This window comes from Podarcis vaucheri (assembly GCF_965113315.1).
Source record: "Podarcis vaucheri genome assembly, chromosome: 4".
NCBI classification, from domain to species: domain Eukaryota; kingdom Metazoa; phylum Chordata; class Lepidosauria; order Squamata; family Lacertidae; genus Podarcis; species Podarcis vaucheri.
In genome coordinates, this window is record NC_138762.1 from 42,670,005 (window position 1) to 42,691,193 (window position 21,189).

A 21,189-nucleotide genomic window follows, 5' to 3' on the forward strand; every position below is an offset into this window, starting at 1 on the left:
AAACCCCACTTAGTGGGAGTAAGCCTGATTCAACAGGAATCTAAGCAAGCATGAATGGAGTTGCACTCTTAAGTGCAGCAGACTTTCAGGATACAGTCGTACCTTGGAAGCCAAATGCCTTGCCAGTTGAACGTTTTGGCTCCCGAGAGCCACAAACCCAGAAGTGAGTATTCCGGTTTGTGCACATGCTTTGAAAGCCGAACATCTGACGTGGCTTCCGATTGCATGCAGAAAGCTCCTGCAACCAATCAGAAGCCGTGCCTTGGTTGTCGAACGGATTCTAAGGTACGTCTGTATTTGCTCTAGTCCCACCACAGGCACAGCTCCCGAAAGTGAAGGACTTACAGACTGGTGCTTTGAAAGACCAGTAACTTTATTAGACGTGGTATTGGGGACCAAATCAGCTCTATTGCACCTGTGGGACTATTTCTATCCACAAGGCTTGTACCCACAGAGACACAATACTTGAGCTGTAGAGTTTAGAGGGTCATTCTGACTGGAATGTACGTGTGTATATTTAATGTATATAAAGTGTTAAAGGATAGAAGGGGTGGGTTGCCTTTATCCTGCTCATGGTATATTTATCGCAAACTGCAATAATATTTTTTAAATGATGCAAGGGAGAATTCCCCCCCTAAAAACCAGAATGCCAGTTATCACATTTTGTCCAAAAGTGACCTTATATATAGTGTATATAGTTGACATTTCTCTGTGCTATTGGATTAAAAATACTTCAAAATAGTATCAGCAGTTTTATTTTCGTTACACGAGATGTATTGCTTTGTTTTCCAAATATCAATTCAAACCTTCATTATATAAAGGTAGCTTTAAGCTACCTTGTGGTGCCAAGCCATTACAAGGAAACTTGCATGATAAATACAAGATCACAGTATTTAAGAAAAAACACAGTCACCCTAAATTGTAAAGGACAGCAGCAGACAAAAACAATAGAACAGACAATGCTTTGCATTTGGGGGTGAGGGGGGCAAGAATGTGGTAAAGGCCTCCTGGGTTTTGTTCACAACACCGGTACAGAATTGTAAGTATGAAGGAGCATTAAAAACATAGGCCCCACATACTGATCTATGGGAGGTGCTGCCCAGATGTTATTAATTGATCAATGAAGCAAACTGAACCATGTGGTAGTTTTCCATCCAGTTGTTGCCTGGCTAGAAAGGAAGGCAAATGATAAAGTGTGCGAGAACCACAATTGTTTCAGTCTCTCACCTCCCATGGTGCAAGCTCACACAATAGGCAAATGCAAAAGACACAACCCACAGTGGATGCCTTAGCCTACCAAACAAGGAGGAAGCGTCACAGTAAGTAACAATGTTCCATTCTTACTTATTGTGGTGCAATACTGTTATCACATTTTTATGTGTGTCTGGTTCTTCTCAATTTATACACCTTGAATAGTTACACCCAGGTAACTCTGTATCATTTGGCTTGGGCAGATAGTTATAAAGTGGCTTCTGCTCTTTTGTGCTTTTACTGTTGCTTTTTCATGCAACTAATTACATGATGCATCCTTTATGAGATGCAGTGCAGTAGGTTGGCTTTTTCTGTACAACAAAGCACACTTTCACCCCAAAAAGGGCCAATGCTTTTATGTTTGCAGCCCATGGCACTATCCACAATTTGGGGTGTCACTGGCTTTCGTATGGCAAGACCAGGCCTCCTTACTTTAGGTGTACAGTGGTACCTCGGTTTAAGAACAGCCCTGTTTACGAACGATTTGGTTTAGTCTTAAGAATGGAAGCCGACCAGTGGGAGGCCTCGGTTTAAGAACGGACTTCTGGAACGGATTAAGTTCGTAAACTGAGGTACCACTGTACTTATGTCACTGCTGAAACCAAGAAAAGCATGAACCATTCATTCCTACTTTGCACCAGGGATGCTTATCTCCCACTGCCTTGGGAGTCCAACAACACCTTGAAAGCCACAGCTTCCCCATTTACCCTTCTCTCTTTGTTATTTTTATGTTCAACAAACCTAGTAGCACCCTTACTCCTTATGCATACAAAAACTATGTAAAAAGCCTTTGTATGCCTGAGGTAATGTTTTGCTGTTTCTGTGCAATGGCAGATTTAAGCACTTTTAACTTTGGCTGGCTGGTGCCTTAGTTCCCTTCTATTTTAATTTAAGGGCACACTTGATTCTCCCAGCAACATCTAAGAGACCTATGAGTACTTAACTTTGACTGGATCATGCCTCTAGACTACTTCAATGAGCGATTCACTCCACAGTGATACCACCAAGTTCTCTCTTTCTGCATCTGAAGTCAGATTCAGTTCTTTAACACGGACAGTGTTACCACTCCAAATTTGCTTCAACGCATCCATATGTGAGAGTGGAAATCGTAACCCATGAGTCTATAAAGAAAGATAGCGTGTGTGTTATTAACGCTATATTAAACTAAACATTTGACACATTTCATGCTCACCAATATGAATAATATATCCTGGGCCGTTAGTTACTGCTGTTATGCAGATGAACACAGTTACTATAAATCTATCAACACATGTTTCTATATTACATTGACTAGGCTAGCTAAATGCAACCTCCAGGCACACAGGCAATATATGCTGAATATCAGTTACCACCTTCATACTACACCTGTGGGTTTTTGGAGATCTGGCTGGTTACAATTGGGACAAAGTAATGGAGTAAATGGGTCCTTGGTCTGACCCAGCAGCGTTCTCATATTGCCAACAAAATGTACACAGCTTTTAAAACCGACAAACCCAAACAGCAGTCTGGCAAAAACTTAACGTACTGCTGACCAGCACCAGGTGTGGAGAGGGGCTAGAAGAGACAGATCTGGAAATAAGGAATTTCCACATGGACTTCATCAATAACTGACCTAACAAGCAGAATTAAAAACAAACCTCTGCTATTCCATCCTCATTCATATCCTCATCCCCCATCATATGGACTTCCCTCTTGTTCTTTAAAGAGTGATAGACAAAAACCATTTCTTCGCGAGACTCTTCCTAAAAAACAAGAGAAAAACATAATACATTGTATTTATCAATCAACATCAAAGCACTTGCAAAACCCTTGCTCCATTTTACCATAACTTTAGAAGCCTCACCTTTCTTATTTTTTAGCAGTAGTAATTAGGAAACTCCTTAGCTAAGGCCAGCACCTGGTTATATTTCAAAGGCTTTCTTTGAAACACTAATGAAACACTAGCACTTTCCCTTTACAAAACAGAACTGAATTGCTATAATGTCAGAGCAAATCCCAGTCACATGCTGTGGGATTTGAGCAGCCTAAAAATAACATACACCCAATTCCTCACTGAAAAGCAAGTCTCTACAAGCACTTCCTCTGTACTCACCAAAAGGTCTGGTTCCACTGTAATTACTGTGTAGTCTTTAAACCGTAACCTGATTGTACTGTCTATTTTTGGTAGTGCTCCACCTAGACAAGGAAGAATAGCAATATTAGTTAAGTGAGAGGAGCAGCAAGCTAGCCTGTGCTGCTTACATCTCTCTTGACTAAGAGCAGGTGCAGAAGTTAATGCAGTTGGCTAATTCTTTTAAATATCTCCTTAGTTCAGTCAGCTTGTATGTACAGTATAACAGCTGAAGCAGAGTCATGGAAGATCACATGCTATTTTCCTAATTAGAAAAAAAATGCAAAATGCCATCTATCACTGACGTAGCTGCTGCAGTATAATCTAGGTCCCTCTTAAGATGCTAATTGAAATATCAAAAAAAGGAAAGAAGGGAAGGGAATCTTCAGAAATGTAACATCTGTACAGGCTCTCTGAACCAATCCAAACATTACACTAATCTATGGCCCAGTTCCATATGTAATATATGTAAATATATTTTTATTGTACAGTTTACTGCTACATCTATGGAACAAACTGTCTTCCCAGTCCCCACACATTATGAAAAGCACCCTCTGCAAACTTAAAATGTTACCTGGAGCCAGAGAGTCAAAGCTAGTCCCCAAGAAAGGAGGTAATCTGTTCATAATGAAGTCTTTTTTCATGTCGGATGACCTCAATTCTCTACCATTTTCCAGACGGTCTGCAAGGCATCTCAGGAAGCCACTTAATTGCTTGGATGAATCAGATAAATCCGCCTTCTAAAGAAAAAGACCAAAAAGAATTTATGCTAGTAGTTAGAAACACGATCCTAATTTACTTGAGAATGCAATCCAAAGATCTCCAGGCATTACAGATGTTGGCTCCCAACCTTATTTTGGTCATTATAAGCTGTTTTAAACAGTTTTTAATATTGTGCAATATTGTGTTTTAATATTAATGTTGTGCTTTATTGTTGCAACCCAGCCTGGGACCTTAGGGTGAAGGGCAAATAACAAATTCTAATCATCATCACCTGCTGTGCTGGGACAGAATTGCAAAGGCAAGATTTTTTGAACAAACAAGTGTTCAGTTTAACTCTTCTTCCTGTAGCCAGTTATGGGAAGGCAGCAGTGGCTAAGTTACATAGACTCAAATGCCACATTATGAAAACATAAAATTTGGTATTAATTTGGATTTAGTGTTCTTCTTTGAAAGCTACTGGGTCAAGCTACAGATGGCAACTTGAAGGCTAGCAATTAGCTCTCTTTATTACAAGACCCATAACAAAACTCTGCAGTTTTGCCTACACTTGCTGGGACTATTATAGGTGCCAGGGAGCAGCTTGAGCACTGTTTGGTTTAAAAAGCTTTCTGGCTTAGTTTTGCAAACAAATGTGACCGCGCAGTAAAGAAGATCTGCTGCTAAGAAACAAGGCTGACCTCTTCCAGCATTATGAAACTACTAGTGGAGATTATGGGAGTTACTCTGTGTTTAAAATGGTGGCTATGCACTTTTCCTCTGACAGCAAGCACACACTGCTGTTCATTTTCTTTATCACTGCATCTTTACCATCAGTAACTGCCTTGGAATGCTCTTCCGAAAGTCAACATCCTCTTTCGCCGTATCCAACACTAGTCCAGGAACCACGTCCAGCAAAAAATCTCTCCAAGAGCTGCCATACAAGGGGGAGGGGAGGGGAGGGAAGCAAAGGCATTAATGCCATGCCAGTTAATTCAGAGCAATGTTTCTTGCTGAGGATAAAGAGAAAGCAAAACTGGTTTTGAATGTCAAGGGCTCATCCAGCACATCCTATTAACCCACATGGACTGAAACTGAGAAAGTTTAGGAAAAATACTATCATATGTGTACTCATATCCTAGGTGATCAGGAAATATAGTCTAATTCTTTAAGGGCATCCTAAGGAAGCATAGGTCATTGACAGGCTGCTAGCTACAAGAGCCTGAAAGATGTCCCACTTGCATTGCTTAGGATAGTGTAACACAGCTTCAGTGTGGTCTGTACAGAAAAAGCAGGTAGGTGAGAAACAGCATAGAAAAGTCTAATGGATTAAATTGTCCACCTCAACAGAGGTAAATAGGTAGGTGGGTAAATAAATAAATAAACAAACCATATTTTTCTGTCTATAAGGCACCCCATGTATAAGACGCCCCTATTTTGGGGGACTCCAATTTAAGAAAATAGGGGGAGATGGCCCCCATGTATAAGACATACCCAAATTTTGGACATTATATTTTAGGGGGGAAACCTAGTCTTATATACGGAAAAATATGGCATTTATTATCCCACCCCTTTTCCCCTGGTGGCACTCAAGGCCGCTTACAGATAAACATAAGAACTGCTAAAAACATAGAAAAATAATCCCTGAAATACAGTTAAATATTGATAGAATTAAAAACTATATAACATCTGTTTAAAACATACCAATAATTACAATAAATATAGCATGGGACCAGCCCTTTCATTAAAAGCAGTCAATTCCCCAAAGCCCAAAGGAGGTATTCACTTGCTGGGGGAAGGACAGTCTAGCTTCTCTAGGGAGGGAGTTCCAGTCTGGAAGCAGCCACCGAGTCTGCAACAAGTGTGCCTGTGAGGGTGGCAGGATTGAGAGAAGGGCCTCCCCAGGAAGATTCATATGAGGGAATCTGATATTTCAGATAGCTTGAACCTAAGCCATATTGGGCTTTATAGGTGATAACAAGCACTTTGAATTGTGCGCTGAAACAGGCCAGTAGCCTGTGGAGCTGTTGTAACAAGGGAGTTGCCTGCTCCCTATAACCAGCCCTGGTCAGCAATCTGGCTGTAGCTCTTTGAGCCAGTTGACGTTTCTGAACACTTTTCAAAGGTGGCCCCCACATAGCATGTTAGAACATGATGTAACTAAGGCTGTGGCCAAATCAGACATCTTTTATGGAACAGGTGCGGCTGGTGCACCAGCTTTAACTGTGCAAATAAGTGCACTCCTGGCCACCACAGAGACCTGGGCATCCATATTCAGAGCTGAGTCCAGGAGAAAACCCTAACTGAAAACTGTGTTTTGGGGGCAAGTGTTTTGCCCATCCAGCATGAGCTGAATCTCTGTTCCCTGTTCTGCCTTCTGACTGACCAAGAGCACCTCTGTCTCCTTTGGATTAGGTTTCAATTTGTTCACCCTCATCCAGTCCATTAATGATGACAGACACTGGTTCAGAACCTAGAGCGCTTCTTTGGATTTAGGTGGAAAGGAGAAGTGACAAACACCTTAATCCAGGGAATGTGATCTGATCAAGCCAGCATTATAGTTGGGTACCCCTCCCTGGGATGGGCCATTAATTATTATTATTAATTACCCACCCTTCACCCTAAGGTTCCAGGGCAGGTTGCAACATCAAAACACATCATAACTCAAGATTAAAAACAGTTTAAAACAACATACAACTACAGAAATAAGGCGGGCCTTAAAAATATACATCTCTACATGGGATGGGGGTAGGCCAAGGATTTGAGAACGGTATGGGTGCAATATATTCTGAACAAAAGGCAAAGCTAATTGTAAATAATGTGGTTACGGAAGAATTTAAAATAGAAAAAGGGACACGACAGGGGTGCCCAATTTCCCCATTACTTTTTATATCAGTCCTGGAGGTTTTGCTAAATATGATTAGAAGGGACCAGCTGGTTAAAGGGGTACAAGGTCGGAGCTAAACAGTACAAATTGAGGGCCTTTGCAGATGACTTGGTACTTACTTTACAAGAGCCAGACACTAGTACGAAAAGGGTTTTAGAATTAATTCAAGAATTTGGTCAAGTTGCAGGATTTAAGTTGAACAAACAAAAAACCAAGGTATTGGAGAAAAACTTAACAGTTATTGAAAGGGAGAGGTTCCAGAATGAAACAGGATTAACTGTGGTTAAGAAGGTGAAATACTTGGGGATTAATATGACATCTAAGAATGTGAATCTATTTAAAGATAATTATGAGAAATGCTGGGCAGAAGTAAAAAAAGACCTAGAAATATGGTCAAATTTGAAGCTTTCCTTGTTAGGCCGAATTGCTGTTATTAAGATGAATGTTTTGCCTAGAATGTTGTTTTTATTCCAAACATTGCAAATTGTGGATAAGATGGATTGTTTCAAGAGGTGGCAGAAAGATATTTCGAAGTTTGTCTGGCAGGGCAAAAAACCCAGAATAAAACTTAAGATTTTAACTGATGCAAAGGAAAGAGGGGGATTTGCCCTGCCAGACTTAAAACTGTACTATGAATCAGCAGCTTTCTGCTGGATGAAAGACTGGCTACTTCTTGAGAATACAGACATTTTAGATTTGGAAGGTTTTAACAATGTTTTCGGATGGCATGCATATATGTGGTATGACAAGGTGAAAGCTCATAAAGCTTTTAAAAATCATATTGTCAGGAAAGCATTATATAATGTTTGGATTAGATATAAAGATTTGTTGGAAAATAAAACCCCAAGGTGGTTGTCGCCAATGGAGGCAAAAGCCGTGAAAAAGCTTAACATGGAGGCCAAATGGCCAAAATATTGGGAAATTTTGGAACAAGAGGGAGATAAACTGAAATTACAGAGTTATGAGAAATTGAAGGTTAAAGTACGAGATTGGCTCCATTATTATCAAATAATGGAGGTTTACAAACAGGACAGGAAAATTGGCTTCCAGGTGGAGAAATCAAAATTAGAAACAGAACTGTTAGAACCCAATACTAAGAATCTGTCAAGAATGTACAACTTGTTGCTGAAATGGAATACACAAGATGAAACAGTGAAATCAGCTATGATAAAGTGGGCACAAGACATTGGTCATAACATTATGTTTGCTGACTGGGAACAGTTGTGGACCGCCGGTATAAAATTTACGGCATGTAATGCCTTAAGAGAGAATATTATGAAAATGATATATAGGTGGTACATGACCCCAGTCAAGCTAGCAAAAATCTACCATTTGTCTGATAATAAGTGTTGGAAATGTAAAGAAACTGAAGGTACATTCTTTCACCTTTGGTGGACGTGCCCAAAGATTAAGGTCTTCTAGGAAATGATATATAATGAAATGAAAAAGGTACTTAAATGTACTTTCCCTAAGAAACCAGAAGCCTTTCTCTTGGGCATTGTCGGCCAATTGGTGTCAAAGAAAGATAGAACTTTTTTTATGTATGCTACAAAAGCAGCAAGAATACTCATCGCAAAGTATTGGAAGACACAAGACCTACCCACTCTGGAAGAATGGCAGATGAAGGTGATAGACTACATGGGACTGGCTGAAATGACTGGCAGAATCCGAGACCAGGGGAAAGAGACGGCGGAAGAAGATTGGATGAAATTTAAAATTTATCTTAAGAAATATTGCAAAATTAATGAGTGCTAAAATGTTGTGGTTATAAAAAATAGGGGATTACAGCTGTAAAAGATTAAGTAAAAGAAAAGAATAAGGAAAAATTAGATAAAATTAAGGGGGAGGATTTGCTGAAACAAATTTGGGAATTAGGATGCAGAAAGGGGAGGTACGGGGAAGTCGGCGAAGTAAGTTTTAAGAAAAAAAGGATTCGAAATTATACATGTTTGTTTTTGTGTGTCTATGTTTGTAATGTGTATTGTGTGTGTTTTTATAATTTGTGAAAATCTAATAAATATTTATAAAAAATAAAAATATACATCTCAAGTGTCAAAAGGCAGGGTAAAGAGGTGTGTCTTAAACATTTGCTGGAAGTTACCGTATTTTTCGCACTATAGGACGCACTTTTTCCCCTCCAAAAATGAAGGGGAAATGTGTGTGCGTCCTATGGTGCGAATGCAGGCTTTCACTGAAGCCTGGAGAGCCCCACCGCCAGCCCCACAAGCTCGGGGGACAGCGGGAGAGGCGCAGCGCGCCCTTCCCGCTGTCCCCTGACTTGGTTAGAAGGCTGGCGGGGGGGGGAGCCTGCTCCTCCCCGTCGCCAGCCCCGCAAACTCGGGAGACAGCGGGAGAGGCGCAGCGCGCCCTTCCCGCTGTCCCCCGACTTGGTTAGAAGGCTGGCGGGGGGAGAAGCCTGCTCCTCCCCGTCGCCAGCCCCGCAAACTCGGGAGACAGCGGGAGAGGCGCAGCGCGCCCTTCCCGCTGTCCCCCGACTTGGTTAGAAGGCTGGCGGGGGGAGAAGCCTGCTCCTCCCTGTCGCCAGCCCCGCAAACTCGGGAGACAGCGGCAGGGGCGCAGCGCACCCTTCCCGCTGTCCCCCGACTTGGTTAGAAGGCTGGCGGGGGGAGAAGCCTGCTCCTCCCCGTCGCCAGCCCCGCAAACTCGGGAGACAGCGGGAGAGGCGCAGCGCGCCCTTCCCGCTGTCCCCCGACTTGGTTAGAAGGCTGGCGGGGGGAGAAGCCTGCTCCTCCCTGTCGCCAGCCCCGCAAACTCGGGAGACAGCGGCAGGGGCGCAGCGCACCCTTCCCGCTGTCCCCCGACTTGGTTAGAAGGCTGGCCCAGCCCCGCAAACTCGGGGGACAGCGGGAGAGGCGCAGCGCGCCATCCCGCTGTCTCCCGACATGGTTTGGAGGCTGGCCGAGGGCTTCCTCCTCCCCCAGCCCCGCAAGCTCCCAGAGCGATGCCAAAGCTGCGCGCAGCTTCGGCATGGCTCTGGGTCCCGTTCTGGGGGAGGGGGAAGCTCGGGCTTCCCCCGCCCCAGCCCCGCGCCTGGCGGGGGGGGGGAATAAAATTTTTTTGCCTTTATTTCCCCCCCAAATCTCGGTGCGTCCTATGGACCGGTGCGTCCAATAGTGCGAAAAATACGGTATATAATGAAGGTGACAGGCACACCTCTGTAGGAAAGGAGTTCCACAACTTTGGGTCTGCCAGAGAATGCTCTCTCCTGTCCTTTGTCCTTCTGAAGGAGGAGGAACTAGCCAGAGGGCTGCCTAGGAGTCTACAACGACCACAGAGTTGCAAATGCCAAATCTCCACAGAAGAAACAAAGAGTTTCGTGACAAGGCCAGTTAGCACTGTGGCTATTCTACATGACGTTCATGGTACCACAGCATGGAAATCTCTTCCTGAACATATTCAGTACAAACATCCTTTGAAGCGAAGTACCATGGGCTTCAAAAACCAGCTGTTCTGCTGCTTCTGGTCCCAACTGTTCTGTTGCTTCTGGTCCCAACTTAACTATAGTTCCATTTGCTGCTGAATCAGTCTTTGATTATTATTTTTTTAATCACTTTGCTGCCTCCAGCTATGTTTACTACATGAACACAAAACCCCAGCATGAAACCCAGGACCTGACTTCATTATTCCCCTACTTCTTCACTGCCTCCCATTCTTGTCTCTAAATCCCTGCTTAATGTAGCAGAGATTCTTGTTCCAATTAAGGATTTTGCCTATTGGAAAGACATGAGGGATGATGGGAGTTGTAGTTCTGCAACATCTGGAGGGCCGAAGGTTCCCCACCCCAGATCTTCTAAGCTAATACTATTTCCCTTAAGAACAAAACAATGAATGTTTTATGTTGCTCTATGTCAGAGGTGTCCAAACTTTTTCCAAAGAGGGCCAGATTTGATGAAGTGAAGGGCTGGTCAGACCAGCGTCTTTTTAGGATTGAAATAAACTGCCACGGGCCAGATTAAACCAACCAACAGGCCAGATTAGGCCCCCGAAACAGACTTTGGTCATGCCTGCTTTATGTAAACTGGTTAGCTTGGCTTAATTAAGCGGTATAGAATATAAATCTTCTATAGCTAAAACAAAATAAAAATAGCTTGCCAGATTCATTTAGTTTAAAGTCACTGACAAGAAAACTCATACATGAAGAATAAGGCAGAGTGCTTACTTGTTCTGATAGGTGCTGATGGTCACATGAGTAGAATGCGATATCCCAGGAGGTGTGTCAGCTTGATGTATGGTCCCCCTTGGAAAATATAGCAGGTCTCCTGGCTGGAAGAAAATGTGGGCAGGACAGTTAAAAATAAATTATTTTGACAGTTTATTAAGCTATGCTGCTGTGCTTGCAAAATAAAGAAAAATTACTCTCTCAATAACAAAAACACAAACAGCTGAATAGACAATTCTGTCACATTACAGAATTTTCCCCATTTTCATGTAGAGCTGTGCTGCAGACATCCAAAATCCTACAGCCAAGCTACATGGACTGTTAGAAACCTACTTTTTTTATAAAAAAGGGGGGGGGAGTGAATAGTATTTAAGTTGGCTTACAATGATCAATACTAAAAAGGCAGAACAGCAGGTACTAGGCCAAAGCAGCAGATAAAACACACTGTGCAGCACTAAATAACAAATGCAGAAAGCTCCAGAAATGCAAAAAACAACAAAGTACAATTAATTCAGACTAAGCAATAAAATAAGAACTATAAGACAGCAGCAAAGCAAACTGAAACAAAGCAATTGTTTCATTGATAGGTACAGTGGTACCTCGGGTTAAGAACTTAATTCGTTCTGGAGGTCCGTTCTTAACCTGAAACTTTTCTTAACGTGAGATACCACTTTAGCTAATGGGGCCTCCCGCTGCTGCTGTTCTCATCCTGAAGCGAAGTTCTTAATCCAAGGTACAATTTCTGGGTTAGCAGAGTCTGCAACCTGAAGCGTCTGTAACCCGAAGTGCCACTGTATTAATCCTGGAAGTGTGTAAATTTACACGATATTCACTGCAGTTTACTACAGATGCATGAAGCATTGCCAGCTGATAGAAGCTCACAATACTACCCAAATTTAAATCAACTTCCAAAATGGGACTGCTAAATAACAAGAACAACACCAGGACACATCTGTGCCCTCTCATTCTCCTAATAGTGGAAAGGCTTGTATGAAGTGGCGCTGGAAAATGTGACTGAAAGGAGAGGCATAGCGGAATAAGCCATGTCAAACAAGACAACCAATCTCTCTCTTTAAGACCTAGAGGGGACAGGCAACCTTATTCGCCAACAGCGAGCTAACTATGTCAAGGTCTTAGACATTTTCTTCATCTATAGCTCAGGCACCCAGAGGTGTTTCTGACACGAATACCTTTAATATGAAGTCGTGTGTTGGGGTCCCTATCTTCTCCTCGGGCTCAGTGTTGTATTCTTGAGCTAAATGTACAGTAGGCTTATAGAGTTGCCAGTGCTTCTTTCCTTCCAACTGTAAGATAAACACCTGCAAAGACCATAAGTCAGTAAGCATCAAAAAGCTTCGCCGTTCCTCAGACTTCAGCTAAGTTCACTACGGAATAAATATTTGTTGTGAGTGAGTTCTTTATTCAGAACAGAATACTTGTAAATGTTGAAAGTAGTACTAGGTTTTATTTCGAACAGAATCCATATGTGATATGTGCACGCATCATCCATGTACTATTGTGGAAGCATGTAATGACTTCCACAAAATTAATCACAACACAGAGAAACCAGTAGGAGAACACTTCAATCTCCCAGGACATTCTATACAAGATCTCAAAGTAGCTGTCTTATTACAAAAGAATTTCAGAAATAGACTGGAAAGAGAAGTTGCTGAATTGCAACTTATTACCAAACTTAAAACCATGGAGAGACCTGGTCTGAATAGAGACATTGGATTCTTATCTCATTATACATGACTAAGCCATTTCTCACCTTCTCACCCCTTGCCTTTTCCTGTAAGACCAATTGCAGTCATTAACAGTAGTCACCAGGTTTACCACACCTATCAGCCGATCACACATTCTGAGTAATATTCTGAGTAATACCCCTCCCCACCCTCTCACTATATACAAGGGTCTGGTGACTTCTGTTTCAGTGTATCTGAAGAAGTGTGCATGCACACGAAAGCTTAGTTGGTCTCTAAGGTGCTACTGGAAGGAAGGACTTTTTATTTTTATTTTTATTTTTAATTTTTTAAATTTTATTTTGTTTCGACTACAGCAGACCAACACAGCTACCTACCTGTAACTTAATTTTACTTTGCGAAACTCTTGCAAACAAGAAATGTACTGGCCGTTGTGGGTCCTCTTACCTCAACATCATCATAGTGTGGTGGCAGGCCTTGGGACCCTGGAGGGGTAATGTAAACGTTAGATCCAACCAATGAGCCGAAGTAGCATTCCAGCTTCTCCTGGATTCTCCAGAGCTCATCCTAAAAAGAAAAAGAAAAAAGGAGATAAGAGACAGAGAAACAGCTAACAATGCCAAGGCAACCTCCATTATTCTCTTCATATTTACCCATTATATTTGCACTCTAGTTGTTCCAAAAACATGTATCACTCTAAACAAGATGTCTGCCTGACCTGCTTTATAAAAGGTAAGAATAAAAGAGTGCAACTTTCCCACAGGGAAAGTGTGTCTGTTGCACACACAGGCATTCATACAGCTGCTGCATTATCTGAAAACATGTCAGCAAGCTAGGTGAGAAGTAGGCAGAAAACAGAAGTTCCAACACATGCTAAATTCAGTCTCCTTCCTTAGATCCAGTGTAAGTGGTTTCAAGATGCCTGCCAATGCAAACCTCAATTAAGCCACTTATACAGGTAACAATATACAACTAAATCCTGTTCTGCATAGTGTTGCTGGGCCATTCCTTCCAGCCAACCAAATCACTGCTCCTTTTTGCTTTCTCTTCAAATAAAGTTATTTTTATTGAAATGAATCGAGTTGTGCGAGCCAATGTCTGCTTACTCAATGAAGTTTTTCCAACCACAGACATCCCCTGACTCTCCACTCCAGGTAGCTGTCAGGAAAGGCCTTGGATGTGTGGCATGGAAGACTATAATTTAGTGGGAGCAGGGAATCTGCAAAAATCAAGTAGAAGCAGCTTGCACAAGCTCAGGCACTAGCACATTAACTGCAGTGTTTCCTTATAAATCTATTTGTTTTCATTTCAAAAAATAGGCTACTGGGATATGAGTATGTAACATTTGAGTTTATAGAATATTCTCATGCACTGTCATAATTCCATAATCCACAAACTGAATTTGAATAGCAAACAAAAAGCAATTGTTTGTACTATATATGTATTTTGTTCCCGCTCATCATATGTTACACTTCCTCTTTAAGGTAAAGGTAAAGGTACCCCTGCCCGTACGGGCCAGTCTTGACAGACTCTAGGGTTGTGCGCCCATCTCACTCAAGAGGCTGGGGGCCAGCGCTGTCCGGAGACACTTCCGGGTCACGTGGCCAGCGTGACATCGCTGCTCTGGCTTCCTCTTTACCCAACAGCAATTATTAACATATAATTTATGTATCAGATAATCCAATGATGATGATATGAAACCAGTATTTCTAGTGTACAAATGAGAATGGTTCATGATGTCTTTTGAGTTAGCATCCTCAGGGGAATCCCTAAGTTTGCTGAAGCAAGAAGAGAGAGAAAATCCCTAGTGGCCTAATAAGCACAGACTAAGGAAGGAGTGCCTGGTGTGCTCTGCTCCATGGGGCCACGAAGAGTCGGACACGACTAAACAACTAAACAACAATGCTCAGGAGCCACAAAATGCTGGACAGACGTGTGTGTCAGAAAACCTGGGGCAGAGGAGGGGACAGAAATGGCAAAGAATGACCTGAAAGAAGACTAAGCCAGTTAGACCACACTGCAACATTTTATTTTATTTTTGGTCCCACCTGTTATACTTTAATCATGATTCTGTAAGGGAATTCTCCTGAAAACAATCTGTAGTTTGTACACAAAAGGAATACTAACTTCTAACTGGCATTCACTCACCTCTTCCAAAGGTGACTTTTTCCTCCCAAAGACTCAGAAGGACATCCTGAATCATTCTTTCTTCTACACTAGAAATACCGGTTTTATATCATCATCGTAGTTCTAAGAGCCCATGTTTTCTGCAAGACTGGCACTCAGTGGTACCCCCTTTGTGTACAGAAAAATGCATCAAGTAAGTTTAAGCTTAAATTGTATCATTTCCCCAATTTTCTAAAGCGAATCCAATGTTAAAAGCAAACGTACCAGAGGATGTTTTAGGTAACGGAACTAGCCAAAAGGCAATATATTATGCATTTGCTTGGGAATAGGATGTTTACCAATTAGGACTGATATACAACAAACAATATAAAAACGGAGTAATTTATGGCTTCTCAGTCAGTTTAGCAGTGTCCCTGGACTCTTCAATCTAGGTTGGCAACAGCTGATTGTAAGAGAGGATAGGCTCATAGTCCCACAGCCTACTCCCTAAATTTCCAGAATCCCAGATTAAAACTCCAAAAGCAACCAACCACAACAGAGACCTGATGGATCTTACCTTAAATCTCTGGGGCTGGTGAAATTGTATTGTAGCCTTTTTCTGGTCAAAGTCTTTCTTCAGCTGTTCATAGCTGACTTTGCCATCTTTGTTAAAAATCTTTTTTTTCCCATTCATACTTCTGCAGACATTAATGTCCCTTCCATAGTACAAACCCTCTTTGACCATGTCTTTCAGGTCAGTTAAGTGAAAAAGAGACTGGTAGTACATTGCCACAGAAGGCTCCTCTCTCTGAAGCAGCAATGGCTTCTGCTCCCAATATTCTCTGAAAAATTCATCTTGTTTGACAGGAGAGATCAAACTTTCAAATACGCTCTCTGGATGGTCACATTTCATAAGCCAAGGGGAGATTGCTTCCACTTTTGCTTGTTTACATGGCAAACGTTGTTCCTTCTCTGTTGCAGCTCGTCTCCCTCCTTTCTTGGGCATGGTCCTGCATAAAGTAGCAAAAACATTAAGGGTGCCTCTAGAGCATCACTATTTTGCAAAAGAAATTCAACTTTAGCTTGCTGCAAATAAAGTGGATTAAGGCACTATGTTACCCTAGCGCAAGGTATCCATTTAAAAACAACAACAAAACAGAATTTTTGCAGTTAGGAAAGTGAGAGGAAAATGCACTGAAAAGTGTGGGGTGAATGAATGATTAACAGGAAGTGTAAACACCTTGGAAGTGAATCAGGATGAATGTGCGTTGTACAACTGTCCCATGAACAAATGCTCAAAAAGACCAGATATAATCTAACCTCCAAGTAAGCTTTGTGCAAGCAAATCAAGATAAATGATGAATAAGCAGGAGGAGGAGCCCTATGTCTGAGGTAAGACCAAGTTCAATCACACTCCTATGTGTGCACAGAACTGCAGCCTGGGTAAACCAGCTGAGGATTGGACCATCAAAAGGGGTGGCCAGGTTTGCACCTATTAAATTGCTCAAGGTCTTTAAAACAAAAAGATTTTGAAGAATGCCAAAAGGACCTTTTCACACTGAGAGTGGTAAAATGGCAAATACAATTCAATTCAAACAATGTACAGTGATACATGTAAGACAACCCCCCCCCTTAACTTCACATATATATTCATTAGGTCTGAACTGATGATGATAGCTCAATGAATCTGACACCAAATATGTAAATTTAAGGGCAAGTCAGTATCACCTTATTAAAATATGTCAAAATTATCTCATACTACATATATGAAAGTCAGCTAACTGGAAACTCTGTTCTTTTCCAGAGGCAAATACAGATTGAGAAGACACTGGGTGATGTACATGTATGCATAGATTAGTCTTAACTGGTTTGCTTCTGCATGAAATATTCCCTTTAGCATTTTTTTCCTAATACAGCTCACAGCTCCTCTTCTAGGTTTTCAAAACACAGGCTTTTTGGAAAAACTTAATCACATCTCAGCAGGGTCACCTCACCTCATCAAGCCTCCATTATCAGATTGCATGCATGCTAGTTTTAAGATAAAGCTTTTAAAATTCTGCTCTGTTTTGAGTCCCAGAGATCCCATGACATTTTCTGTGACAATGGCAATTGCCTGATGTCCTCAATCCACCCTCCCATTCTCTCTGCTGGGAGAACACTGCCTGCTTGTTAGCAGCTGGTTTCAGCTAGGGAGTAGCGTTAACAATGCCACAGAAACACTTCATGGAAAGCATGTTGAGATTTTGGAACTCAAAGATATTACGCACACATCACCATTGCACCATTTAGCAACCTATGCGGTCCCCTGGGCAGGCAAGGTAATTCATTAAACATTAGTTCATTTTCCGTTCCACTACATCTTAAACTAAATATTTTAATGGGTACCACTTTATGTCCCCCTGCGTTTAAACCTACTTAAAAGCTGCAGGAAAATGGGGTTAACAGGAACAGACAGATGCAAATGTAAAATAGGGAGGGAGAAAGGAGACAGCAATAATGCTTCCTTGCAAATCTTTGAAGAGGCCCAATCAAAACATTAACAAGCTAAGGATGTGCATCACTGCTGTGCAGTATTTGGAAACAAGCTATTTCAGAATAAGCAACACTCTAGCGTTTTGAAACAGCCCTTTCTAAAAACAGCAGCATGTAATTCTTACCAATTTATACAGCACTTTTCATGTTCAAAGAACTTTATTAGTATATTTATTTGCCACCCTTATTCCATCCCAGAATTCAGTCTGTTTAGTCCTGTCCAAGCACTGATCAAGTCCAGGTCTACTTAGCTCCAACGAAGAGTACCGTATTTTTCGCCCTATAGGACGCACCGGCCCATAGGACGCACCTAGTTTTCAGGGGGGGAAATCAAGGAAAAAAATATGATCCCCCCCCCCCGCAGCTCTGGGAGCAGCGGACAGGCTGCACGCAGCCTGTGCGCTACTCCAAGACCTTCTCCCTGCTTTTGCGGGAGGTGGTGGAATTCCCCCACCTCCCGCAAAAGCCCACAGGAGCCCCACTTGACTCCTGCGGGCTTTTCGACCAGGAGGGAGAAGGGACTGATGCGGCCAGTAGTCAGTCCCTTCTCCCTCCTTGGGGAAAAGCCCCCAAGAGCGGCGCGCTCTTTAAAGGGTGCGCGGCTCCTGCAGGCTTTTCTAGGAGGCGGGGGAATTCCCCCCCTCCTAGAAAAGCCAGCAGAAGCCGCGGAGCCCCTTTAAAGAGCATGCGGCTTTTGCCTGCTTTTGCGGGAGGTGGCGGAATTCCCCCATCTCCCGCAAAAGCCCAAAGGAGGGTTGGAGAGTAGCGGGAAGGCGTCGCGCACCTTCCCGCTGCCCCCCATCCTCTGGGGCTGGCGATGGGGGAAGCGCTGCTTTCCCCCACCACCAGCCTCAAACAACAGACTCTCCTGGTTTCAGCGGAAGCAACGCGAAGCCTCCGGAGCGCAGGCTTCGGAGGCTTCGTGTTGCTATCGCTGAAGCCAAGGAGTCTGCATTCGCCCCATAAGACGCACCCACATTTCCCCTTCATTTTTGGAGGGGAAAAAGTGCGTTTTATAGGGCGAAAAATACGGTATGTATTTTGTGTACATCATTTCAGTAAACCTTGCAATTAAGATGCATTGTTGCACCATATTGCAAATGGGTGAATGTACTTGCAGAATGTACAGTGAGAATGTACAGCAGTCTCACTGCTGAGCTGACATTTGAACAGTGAAACGGGACAGGTAACACACGTACCCATATTTTCCACAGGATAGTCATAAATATCCAAGCAATGGTAGCTATCTCCACAGCGATTCAAATCAATTTGTTCATAACCAAGTAAGCAGAATACAGTTGTTTATTTAAGAGGAGTTGGGGAACTTACAGCACGTGCCCCACGATTTTGTTGGGTGTGCATTTTCCATAATTCTTGACTACTGAGGCTGGCTGGGGCTGATGGGCATGAAGAAGGTAGGAACCTAGAGCATGCTGGTTCCGGCCAAAGGGCATGTACAGTAATCCACTACAGTGGTACCTTGGGTTACAGACGATTCAGGTTACAGACTCCGCTAACCCAGAAATATTACCTTCAGGATGAGAACAGAAATCGTGCAGTGGTGGCGCAGCGGCAGCAGGAGGCCCCATTAGCTAATGTGGTGCTAACAGTTTCAGGTTAAGAACAGACCTCCAGAACAAATTAAGTTCTTAACCCAAGGTACCACTGTACAGTCATACTTCATGTTACATTTACTTCAGATTGCGCATTTTCAAGTTGCGTCCCACGGTGACCCGGAAGTACCGGAAAGGGTTATTTCCGGGTTTCACCGCTTGCGCGTGTGCAGACACACAAAATGACGTCATGCACATGTGCAGACGCGGCGAATCGTGACCTGTGCATGCGCAGACGCAAGTTGCGTTCTTTTCAGGTTGTGAACGGGCCTCCGGAATGGCTCCCGTTGGCAACCAGAGGTAGCACTGTGTTCTGTTCTCTCAGTGGCCAACCAGATGCAGAGTCCGAGGGCAAGAGTGCTCTCCTTGTGTTAACTCCAGCAATATCTGGAGGGCCTCAGGTTCCCCATCCCCAAGTAAGGAGGGAAAGCGACTGTTGTGTGGAGGAGGCCCACCTCCTTCCACACAGCAGACCCTCTTGTTCTCATGCCCCGCAGAAAACCTCCTCCCCTCGCCTTAAAAAACAAACCCAAAGGTTTTCCCAACTGCATCCTTTTCTCTTAGAGGCACAAGGGAACTTGCCCACAAGAGCAGCTGCAAATTGGCAGCGTATTCGAGCCCCTCGCGCCAATATCCACGTGCACCGGCACGTTCCTAGCTGGATCCCAGCAGAAAGTCCCGCCGGGCCCTCGCCCTCCAACGAAGGGACGTGCATTTCAATCACCCTCCTTGGAATTCATGCAGAAGCTTAGGCTAGGCTTCCAAAACGGGAATTTTCAAAGAAATGAAGCGGCGGCGGCTACCAAAGATAAGCAAAGAGCCGGCCGAGAATCACGCGGCTGCTCTTCTTAATGGTGGTGGTGGTGGGGGGTTGTTCTAGATTTGCAGCACGTCGGGATACGGCCATACCCAGTGCTGACGGTGCATTAGCAGCGGCGACTAGGTGCAAGTTACCACGTTGCTGTGGGGTTAGGCTGCTGGAATGGGCGTCCTGCCCAGGAAGAGCATGGCCGGCCTCGCCTCACACGGCAATAGAAGACGGAGAAGAAGGGAGCGGAGCCATTTCTGCGGCGGAGGGTGGGGAGACCCGCAGGTGCTCGTCGGGCAGCCGCCCCTCGCTTTATACCGACCTGCTTGGGCGCGCGGAGAGTGACACGTGCGTTGCAGCGTGAGCAGAAGCTGCCCCTCCACGCGTTTCCTGTGCGGGAGGAGGGAGAGTCGCCTTCCTTCCCTTCTCCTCCCTCCCACCCGCCTGCCTCTCTCCTATCGCGGGAGACTTGTTGCTATTTGCCCGCCTCCCAGACAGAGCAAGGCGGGGCGGTCGCGGAAATAAGCGCTTTCTTGTGGCGGCGGCGGCGTTAGGACTTGTTCCCTTGTGCCGGTTTAGCCGCCGTGTGGACGCGCAGGGAAAGCGCAGCCTTCTCACTGCACCGCCTTCAGGCTCAGGGGTGTGAGCGCGCGCTCTCTCTGCACCGGTTGTATTTCTGCCACAAAGGAACGAGCTATACGAAGGGAAGACGCTCCTAATGAGATTTTTTAAAGGCTGAGGGCGGGGTAGGAGAGAAGAGCACCTTAGCTCCCTTTTTTTTCGGCCCTCACGCACGCCTACGCCTGTTGTATGCACCTGGGATAATACACTCTTATCAGTGCGAAAAGGGCGTTGCAGGAGCATCAGGCAAAGGCTAAAACTGCACAGAAAGAAGCCACAGCAATTAAGTTGTGTAATGCGATGATAACTCTGTGCTGTTATTAAAAGTGTCCCTTTCGGCATAACAAGGAGACAGTTTCGCAAAAGAAAAACGGGGGCGTAGCCAGGATTTTTGTGGGGGGGCAGTGATTGGTCAGTTTAGTATTTCAATTGTTTTACTTGGCGCTGTGGGTTAAACCTCAGAGCCTAGGACTTGCCGATCAGAAGGTCAGCAGTTCGAATCCCGCAACGGGGTGAGCTCCTGTTGCTCGGTCCCTGCTCCTAGCAGTTCAAAAGCATGTCAGTGTGCAAGTAGATAAATAGGTACCACTCCAGCGGGAAGTTAAACGGCGTTTCTGTGCGCTGCTCTGATTTGCCAGAAGCGGCTTAGTCATGCTGGCCACATGGTTCCTCTTCATCC

The 21,189-nt window shown here is 43.8% G+C and overlaps 1 protein-coding gene across 3 annotated transcripts; it reads right to left on the bottom strand.

The window, feature by feature from the left end:
• Positions 1-739: 739 nt before the first annotated feature.
• On the bottom strand, positions 740-20,419 carry RIOX2 (ribosomal oxygenase 2). 3 transcript variants are annotated; one of them, XM_082219736.1, is made up of 10 exons: positions 20,212-20,419; positions 15,514-15,946; positions 13,278-13,397; positions 12,318-12,446; positions 11,128-11,231; positions 4,892-4,994; positions 3,936-4,101; positions 3,344-3,426; positions 2,889-2,993; positions 740-2,372 (listed from the first exon to the last, which is right to left on the bottom strand). In XM_082219736.1, exons 2-10 carry the CDS (start codon positions 15,940-15,942, stop codon positions 2,214-2,216), a joined length of 1,398 nt encoding a protein of 465 aa, XP_082075862.1. In that variant the 5' UTR covers positions 15,943-15,946; positions 20,212-20,419; the 3' UTR covers positions 740-2,213. The 3 variants fall into 3 exon arrangements, with proteins under 3 accessions (XP_082075862.1, XP_082075863.1, XP_082075864.1); XM_082219737.1 differs by lacking the exon at positions 20,212-20,419 and adding an exon at positions 20,036-20,205; XM_082219738.1 differs by lacking the exon at positions 20,212-20,419 and adding an exon at positions 19,991-20,205.
• Between the last annotated feature and the right edge of the window lie 770 nt (positions 20,420-21,189).